At 35.7% G+C, this 10,303-nt stretch overlaps 1 protein-coding gene across 1 annotated transcript in view; it reads right to left on the reverse strand.

Moving 5' to 3' along the window:
* The window catches only part of CATSPERE (catsper channel auxiliary subunit epsilon), a 163,265-nt gene that overhangs the window by 47,723 nt on the left and 105,239 nt on the right, over nucleotides 1-10,303 (reverse strand). The window contains exons 11-13 of the mRNA XM_017531963.2: nucleotides 7,378-7,820; nucleotides 757-815; nucleotides 262-349 (exon numbers count right to left, since the gene is read on the reverse strand). Coding sequence (XP_017387452.1) covers nucleotides 262-349; nucleotides 757-815; nucleotides 7,378-7,820 — 590 coding nt within the window. The remainder of the gene's footprint in view (nucleotides 1-261; nucleotides 350-756; nucleotides 816-7,377; nucleotides 7,821-10,303) is intronic.

Below are 10,303 nucleotides of genomic sequence, written 5' to 3' on the forward strand. Positions count from 1 at the left end.
ATATATATATATATATATATATCTGTTTTCTTTTCTTCATAGCACTTCCCAGTATTTGGAATTACTTATTTGATAATTTGCTGTTCCTACTGGAGAATGAGTTCCATGACATTAGAACTTCATCTTTCTCGTTTACCATGTATTTTAAATACCTAGAAAGTGCTTGGCATAGAGTAGGTAGTCAAACTCAGTTGGAGTAGCACCAGACCAAAGAAAAACGGATTTTCCTAGGGAAAATATGCTATTTTTCCAAGAAAATACTTCCAGGCTGTAATGATAGCCATAGGAATGCCTTAACACAGAATTCCAGGTGGGCTGTCTTCCTTCAGGTAGCCTAGCTGCAACCTTACTGCGGGATCAAAGATGGCATTTTATCTGGTTCTACACGTAGCTAAAGAGTTTCTGTGATACCAGAGTTCCTGTTTTTGCTAGTGATGGTATGTAGATACTTTGAGATGAGAACTGGTGATAAAACATGTTTGAAAATTATTCAGTTAAGAAATAGCCCATTTTTTTGGCATCTTCATTTGGATGAATGAGAACTTCAGATAGGTCATGTTGCTTATTAAACTACGAAGAGTATTTTACATTTTTTATAGTTAAATACTAATTTTACATCTATCCAGCCACTGAAAGGAATTTGAAATTTGAATATTTAAAAGGCTATATGGCCATTTAAATAAAAGAATACCTACAAATCAATAACCTGAATAGGATATTTGATACTGAGAAAGTTCTTTTAAAAGTCATACTTACTGCATTCCAAAGTAATCATCTGTTCCTTCATAATTTATCTTCTGATAAAACGTTAGTAACTGAAAAAAAAATTTATGAATTTACATAAAGCAGGGAAATTGCAGGGGTGGGGGGTTGTGATCCCACTTTAGTAGCATTAGGGTACTTAATGATGCTGATCACTTGTAAGTGATCAACAAGACTGAATGGTGGATAGATAGATGCATAGATATGTAATAAAGCAAGTATAATAAAATATTAGTCTACATAGTGGGCATAGAGGTGTTAAATGTAAAATTCTTTTGACTTTTCTATATGTTTGACATTTCCATAATAAAATGTTGCAAAATTGTAATATAAATTTAATTTACAGCCTCACCAAGAATCTCACGTAAAAGTAATTCTACCTGATAGAAATATTTATATATGCTTTTCAGGAGGCATATGCTAAAATATTCATTGTTACATTATTCAGAATAGCCCCCAAATAGAAACAAACCAATGTTCATCAACAGTAAAATGGCTAAGGATCTCTTGTAGTACATTCATTCAGAAGAACACAATAGATCAGTAGTATGAATGAATGACAGTTACAGAAAACAACATGGACTTTCTTTTATTTTTTTCATTTTAGCCTCATTTATTTTTTATATTTGTAGCTCTTTTCTGTAACATTGACAACTCTGGCTCTTATTATTTACAATATATTTAATTATTTGATCAAATCTAGGATATATATAAAGTAATTTCATAATTGTTAACCCATACCTCTGTGAAAAACAAATTTGTTAATTAGAAAGCAATGCTTAGAAACAGTTTCTTCCTTTAATCTCACAGGATCCAGCTACCATATGTTTTCCAAAGTTGCTTAGGTTAGTTCATTTCTTTTTTTTTTTTAATTATTATACTTTAAGCTCTGGGGTACATGTGCAGAACATGCAGGTTTGTTACATAGCTATACACGTGCCATGGTGGTTTGCTACATCCATCAACCCATCTTCTACATTAGGTATTTCTCCTAATGCTATCCCTCCCTTATCCCCCTACCTCCTGTTATCCCTCCCCTAGTCCCCCACTCCCCAACAGGCCCTGGTTTGTGATATTCCCCTCCCTGTGTCCATGTGTTCTCATTGTTCAACACCCACTTATGAGTAAGAACATGTGGTGTTTGGTTTTCTGTTCTTGTGTCAGTTTGCTGAGAATGATGGTTTCCAGCTTTATTCATGTTCCTGCAAAGGACATGAACTCATCCTTTTTCATGGCTGCATAGTATTCCATAGTGTATATGTGCCATATTTTCTTTATCCAGTCTATCATTGGTTGGCATTTAGGTTGGTTCCAAGTCTTTGCTATTGTGAACAATACCGCAGTAAACATACATGTGCAAGAAAACAACATGGACTTTGATAAGCATAATATTCAAAGACAAAAGCAAGACAAAAATACAATATATGTAGATATTTATGTATGGATGTGTGTATATAATAGATATGCAATTACTTCATTCATATGAAGTTCAAAACTAGACAAAGCTTAGCTATATTATTTAGTGAAGCGCAATGGTGCGATCTTGACTCACTGTAACCTTTGCCTCCCGGGTTCAAGCGAATTTTCCTGCCTCAGTCTCCCCAGTGGCTGGGATTATAGGTGCCTGCCACTTGCATTTTTAGTAGAGATGGGGTTTTACCACGTTGGCCAGGCTGGCCTTGAACACCTGACCTCAGGCCATCCGCCCACCTTGGCCTCCCAAAGTGCTGGAATTACAGGTGTGAGCCACCACGCCTGGCCAAAAAGTAAGGAAATCATTACCACAAAAGTCAGACTAATGCTTAACTTGGAAAAGGGAGACAATTCTGATCAGGGAAAACACAGGAAGGCTTTGGGTGCTTCTGATGTTATATGCTTTTTGATTTGAAGGTAATTACACGGGTGTTTGGTTTATAATAATTTGCTAAATTATGCATAAATGTTGGGTATTTACTTTTGTATGTGGGTGTTACATTCATTTTTTTAAAACGAATGATTAGCTATGATGCTTAGCAATGTACTGGCCACTAATTAGTCTGTGAAGTTACAGTGACCCAGTCTGCATTATATAAGCAAGGTGTTTTCATAATACTATTGTACTTCATTGACTCTAAATTGCTGTAGGATGTAACACTCGTCCTGTTTTCAGAGATGTTAAACGTTAAGAAAAAAGTGCCTTATTGAGCAGATCACTTGAATTCAGGAGTTTGAGACCAGCTTGGCCAGCATGGTGAAACCCTGCCTCTACTAAAGAAAAAAATACAAAAATTAGTCAGGCGTGGTGGCACACACCTGTAATTCCAATTACTCGGGAGGCTGAGACATGAGAATTGCTTGAACCCGGGAAATGGAGGTTGCAGTAAACAGAGGTTATGCCACTGCACTCCAGCCTGGATGACAGAGTGAGACCCTTTCTCAAAAAAGAAAAAAAGTAAAGAAAAAAGTGCCTTAGAATTGATCAAGGTGGTTGTAGTGATAGCAGTAGCAGGGGTGGGGGTGGTGCTTGCAGCAGCGCATCCATACGGTATTTACTGTGTGCCAGGTGCTTTGCTAAGTCTTTAATGTGTGCTAACTCATTTAATCCTCATAAGACCTCAAGGGTCAAACTGAAAGAAGGGAAAAAAAATTAGAAAAAAGGAACCTCCTTATGAGGTAGGTACTTTCATTCTGTTATTATCCAGATTTACAGAAGAGAGAATTACACTGTCATTTGGTAGTAAATGATAGAGCCAGTATTTTACTAAAAATGCAAATTTTGTATTTTTGCAAAATGCAATGTTTCATTGCCATTGGTCATTTGTATATATTTTTACGAATAACTAGTTTTTGAGGGTCTGAGTTGCAAACACACAAATATACAGTTGACCCTTGAACAACACAAGTTTGAACTGTGCAAGTACACTTATACATGGATTTTTTAAAATTAGCATACTGGAAAATTTTGGGGAGATTTGTGGCAATTTGAAGAAAATTTACAGTTGAACCATGTAGCCTAAAATATTGAAAAAATTAAGAAATGTTAGGTGTTTCATGAGTGCATAAAATATATGTGGATAGTAGTCTATTTTATCATTTGCTACCAGAAAATACATACAGATCTATTATAAAAAATTTATCAAAGCCTGCAGTAGTAAACCATAACTGCATGAAATTAACTGCAGTACACGCTGTATTATGGGATCATTTCACAGCCACCTCCGACTGCTACTGCTGTGAGCTCAAGTGTTGTGAGGATCTGCCTAAAATGCTGTGTGATGCTAGACATCCTGTGGGCAGTTTGTCCTTCTAGTAAATTGCATATTACAGTAAAAACTGATCTCTTGTGGCTCTTATGTATTTTTTTAACCATGTTTACTGCAATACTGTAAACCTGGAGTAACACCATGGGCCCATACAAAGTGCCACCAGTGATGCTGTGGAAGGTGCTTCCAAGCAGAGAAAAGTCATGACATTACAAGAAAATGTTGTATGAGAGAGAAAATCAGAAAACAAAACAAAAAAAGAAAATGTTGAATTGATTGATATGTAACTGCATATATATACATATATATATATATATACACACACACACACACACACACACACAGATTATATATGTATATATATAGGTTTTTCAAATATGTATGTATGTATATACATATATGTATGTGTATGTATATATACACATATAGATAGATGTATATATGTATATTTTATATATAGAGAGAGACAGAGAGAGAGCACCATATATAGATATCTGTAGACTGAGGTCTGCAGCTAGGTTGCCCATAATTTCAGGTCATTTATCTTGTAAACAGATGATGTAAATTTACAGTATTGATAAATACAGTACAGTATTATAAATATATTTTCTTTTCCTTATGATTTTCTTAATTGCATTTATTTTCTCTAGCTTACTTTATTATAAGAATATAGCATATAATACATAGAAAATATGTGTAATATGCTGTTTCTGTTAGGCTTCCAGTAAACAGTAGGCTATTAGTAGTTAAGCTTTTGGGGAGTCAAAAGTTATACCACGGCCAAGCGTGATGACTTACACCTGTAATCCCAGCACTTTGGGAGGCCAAGGGGGGCAGATCACCTGAGGTGAGGAATTTGAGACCAGCTGGCCAACATGGTGAAACCCTCTCTCTACTAGAAATACAAGTATTAGCTGGGCATGATGGTGTGTGGCTGTAATCCCAGCTACTCGGGTGGCTGAGGAAGGAAGATCAGTTGAACCGGGGAGGTGGAGGTTGCAGTGAGCTGAGATCACATCACTGCACTCCCGCCTGGTTGACAAGAGCGAAACTTCGTCTCAAACAAACAAACAAACAAACTAACCAATAAAAGTTATACCAGATTTTTGACTGGGCAGGGGTTGGTGCCCCAATCCCCTCATTGTTCAAGAATCAACTGTATACTATACATCAGATTCTTGGAAAGAAAACCATCAGTTAAATACATCCTTTTATTTTGGTACATTATCAATCCAGTCTTATTTTATTTATCATATTTTACTTTTTCCCTGTATCATCTTCCCCCATAGCACACAGCAATATCACATATCAAACAGCTATGTTTGTATCCTTGAAAATATACCTTTGGTATCTTTGTATCCTTGAAATATGTATAATGCCTTTTTGTTTGTTATTTATGTGTATGTATTTGTGATATTCATAAATATGACATTGATAGTGCTATGGTCTGAATGTTTGTGTTCCTCTAAAATTTGTATGTTAAAACCCAATCACCAATATGATAGTATTAGGCGGTGGAGCCCTTTGGGAGGTGATTAGGTCATGAGGGCAGAACCTCCTGAATAGGATAAAAGAGGCCTCTTTTATAAAAGCACTAATCGAGTGGCCTTGCCCCTTCTGCCATGTGAGGACATGGTGAGAAGACATTGTCTATGAGGATGGGCCCTCACCAGAGACCGAGCCTGCTGGTACCTTGATCTTGGACTTCCCAGCCTCCAGAACTGTGAGAATGAAATTTCTGTTGTTGTAAGTCACCTGGCTTGAGCTATTTTTGTTATGTAGCCCAAGTGGACTAAGATAGATTTCAAATAGTTTCTTATAATTTTCATTCAACTCTGTGTTTTAAGGTCTATCCGTGAGACTCCATATAAATCTAAATTCGTGTTGTTTCCAAATCTGTTTATGCCAGATTATATTATTATTTTAATTAAGTAATTATATGTAATAGTATAGATTGATAAAATAAGTATCAAATGAAAGTAGTTACTGTTTCTTTGAGAAGCTGATTTTTTTTGAAAAGTTTTGATAAAGCACGTAACTAAGGAGATTGCTGAATTAGAGAATAAGAGCAAAGTAATACTAAAAAAAACTGAAAAATATTATAAAATTCTAGAGCTTCAGTTGCTTTGCCAGTGCCTTTCAGTATTTTTTCCCTTTATCTTAAAGAAACTGAAATAGGAACTCAAAGATGATGCATTATGAGCAAGGTTATACAAAAAAGGAGATGAGGAGCTATAATAAGTGGACCTATTTTAAAGAAAAGGCTTTGGTCCTACATGAAAAGATTGTCTAATAAATGAATGTTCATTTAAATGAAACTAACATGTTTCATATATATTTAAATTAAAGTAAAATGTTTCACATAGATTGGTTTCACTTTTTATGATTCTCTGCTTTCACTGACTTTGGAATTGACTGACCACTTCCATTCAATTGTATCAGATAGCAGACCCACTATTATATGTGCTTAAGGAAGCTGAGCCGAGAAAGGGAAGGTGGGGAACAGACACTGCCACTTGGGTTACACAGTTTTCAAGAAGAAATTAAAGTAACTTGTGAAATGCTCACATTATGATATTAATTGGAGATATACTACACAACATAATATGCACAGTATATTTATACCTATTATGACGTGGTTTGCAAAGATCGCTGCAATAATTCTTCCCATTCCCACATGCATGTCTCTTTACAGTGTAACTTGCTATTTCTCCATAAGAAGTAGAGTTTATGTCCCCATCCTATGAGTTAGGGATATGTGGCCTAGCCTAGGTTCTGTTCTCACCATCTTGGAACGCTGCCCTGAGGCTGCCATGGAAGAAGCCAGGTCTAGTCTGGAGGATAACACTAACCCTGGCGTATCCAGCACAGTCAAGTGTTCCAGCTGAGGCCCCTTAGATTAATGAGGCCATCTTAGGTCATCTAGTTGCAGATGAGTTACTGGATGCCCATACCACATCAATGAATCCAGGTAAAACCAGCAGAACTGCCCGGCTACTCAGAGCCCAAACTGAATTGATTCATAGAATTGGTTGTTATTTAAAGCAATTCGGTTTTGAGGTGGTTTGTTATACTACAATGGATAACAGAAGTCCACAGGAAAGCCATGCATGAAAAAAAAGTGAACAATACTATCGACAATCGATGAGTTTTGAAGGAATGTGTTACGAGTTATTAGGTGGCAAAGAGGGCTTGGATATTGAAAGCAAAAATAATGGCTTGTGAATTAATGGCTTATCACGTTATTAAAAACTCAGCCATTCCTGGACATTTTCCCAGCTGAGCCTAGAAGGGAAATCCATTTATAAAAATGTTAATATTATACTTTTATACTTATTAAAACCAAATAAAGAAATTAAAAATATTAACTTACCAGAGTTTTGGTGCAGTATCCAAAGGCAACTTCAAAGGAAATGTTATGTCTCACTTCTAATATTTTTGGGCCATAGGATTCCATAATAACATATAGGCCGTTATTTTCTGGATACACTATTTGAGTCCAAACTGTCAGAGCCTCTCCCTTGTCCAAAAAGTAAAGAAGATGAGCAATATTATTATGAAATGCCATGTATGGGCATTTGTCTTTTGCCTTGAAAGTTACACTTTTTGCTTCCAGATGTAAGGGATAGTCCTGTGTTTGTATTACGTCATCGTCAAAAGCATACAGGAAGTATGTATGACCAGATGTATTTAAGAAAATCCATGCTTTTGTTGTGTTGCTTGTCCATAAATGCAGCTTTATTGCATCTCCAATATTAATCTTGGAATAAAACATTACATTATTTTCCATTTTTACCAAAATATTTCCAAAATAATCTGGAAAAAAGAAAAGTTTATGTTAGTCTAAGTAACCATAAATCATGCTGTTTTAGTTAAGTGTACTTTCAACCAAAATAATTTGTTTTATAATGACTATTTATATACTTTGAGAAAGTTAGAATGTGCAGGTATGAACCCATAACTTTACACTATATTGGGGAGCTTCCCTCCCACTTCATTGCAGAGTATTCAGTTTTCTTCTTGAATACCATATCACTTTTTATATAACATCATTTAGCATAAAAAGGAGCTGGAGTTCATGTATTAAGTAATCATGAGGATGAGCATGGCAGGAATAGTGTTACTAGGAATTCTGCATTGTGTTGTGGGTTGAATCGTGTCCCCCTCAAATTCTTGTGTTGAAGCCTTAACCTCCAATGAGACTGTGTTTGGAGATAGGGCCTTTCAGGGGGTAATTAAGGTAAAATGGGCTAAGAAGCAGGGGGTCCCAGTCCAGTAGAACTGGTGCCATTATAAGAGGAAGAGATGCCAGGCATCCCTCTGGGCACACACAGAAGAAAGGCCACTGGAGGACACAGCAAGAAGGCAAGTGTCTCCAAGCCAGGAATAGAGGCCTCATCAGAAACCAATCTTGACAGTACCTTGATCTTGGACTCCTAGCCTCTAAAAACAAGATAAAAATCTAAATTTCTGTTGTTTGAGCTGCCCAGTCTGTGGGATTTTGTTATGACATCTCTAGCCGGCTAATATAGCTGGGATGAAGACATGGAGGTCAGCAGGGGTGAGAATGGTATAACATAGAGCCTACTTCTGCAGGTTCACTCAAAGTAATCAACTTTCTCCACGTAATATTCTGCCTAAGTCACAGTGGATCATAGAGGGTAACTATCTTAAACTCTTTAGTTCTGTTGCTATGTCTGTAAAATGACCAGTTGGACTAGCTGATTTCATAGCTTTCTTTCAAGATATGACATTCTCTGGGTACAGCCTCTAGGAATAAACTTTCTTTAATTGTCTAAAGAGCACACTTGGAGAGGACTGGCTGGAAGGAGGAAGGGGAATTCATAGCGTCAGGGAGGTTCAGGTTGTGTTGTGTTTATGCATCTTACATTTGGAATCAGAATAAATCAGTAACATTTTTACAAATTACCATAAATTACATTATACTTAAACTTACTTAATCGGAAATAAGTGCAGTAGATCATGAGATGGAAGGAGAGAGATGTGAATGGATGATATAATAACATATATTTTTATGATGAATGAAAAAGTAATGGCATGATGCATACAGTATAATGTTATATAGCATTTAAGAGCTCATGAAACAATATGTTGTTTTTGGATTATATATAATGTCCAAATTGCTTCATGATATGGTCTATCTGTCCTTTAGCCAGGCCTATCTCTTGCCATTTTTTGCCTTACACTGTGTTATCTAGTCAGACTGACCTCATTTCAGTCCCCAAAACTTACCATGTTCTTTCCTACCTCCACATCTTTGCACATGCTGTATTCTCAGCTTGGAATGCTACCTTAATCCCCCATCCTAAGCAGTGAAATCATTTTTCTAATACATATACCGTCTCCCTAGTTTTCTGTTTAGAAGTCGTTCCCTCCACGTGCGGTTTTCTGACCCCACACATCTGGACTCATGTTCCCAATATTTGCTTTCATAGCACCTTCTCTTTTCTGATCACACTCCTGATGACAAACACTATAAATGATCCTTGCATTAAATATGAAGTTAAAATGGGAATTAAGAATGATTTAAAAGATAATGACAATAAGAACATTATATGGAAAATCTCATGGGATGTAGCTAAAGCCACATGAAGTTTTCTTCATTCACAGCCTTTTGCTTGTGTGTAGTTTTAAATGCTGAGAAAACAAGAAAGACTAAAAATAAATGAACTATTTAATTTGGTAAGCAGGCAAGAGATGACTAATTACAAAAAGAAAGCAGAAGTGAAGAATCAATAATGACAAAAGTAGAAATCAAGGAATTAAATAAAAAAGAAAGTAGATAAAATTAAGAATTCTTTTTAAAAGGAAAAGAAAACCAAAACAAAAACCTAAGAAAATAGAAAATTTCTTGCAAGCCTAACTAACAAGGGGGTGGGGCAAAAACAATACTATAAATAAGGAATATACTTACAGGTATATAAGAAATTTAAAAGTTAAAATAGGATACTTTTACCAATAAATTAGAAAATCTAGATAAAAATGAATGATTTCCTAGAAAGCTACAAACTTCTAAAATTGACTAAAGAAGGAATAAAAGATTAGAATAGATCAATTACAGAAAATAAAAATAATGAAGAGATACAACATTCCTGGCTGGGAAGACAAGTTTTGCAAACATCTATTCAACAAGTTTACTGAATGCCTACTATGGGGGTATACTGTTCTAGGTACTTGGGAGGAATACATTCGTGAAAAAACAGAAATTTCTTTCTCTTGTGTAGCTTACAATTCCAGCAGAGAAGGCTGCCAAGAAACATGAAAATAAATTATTTAGT

This window comes from Cebus imitator, unplaced genomic scaffold (assembly GCF_001604975.1).
Source record: "Cebus imitator isolate Cc_AM_T3 unplaced genomic scaffold, Cebus_imitator-1.0 Scaffold75, whole genome shotgun sequence".
NCBI classification, from domain to species: domain Eukaryota; kingdom Metazoa; phylum Chordata; class Mammalia; order Primates; family Cebidae; genus Cebus; species Cebus imitator.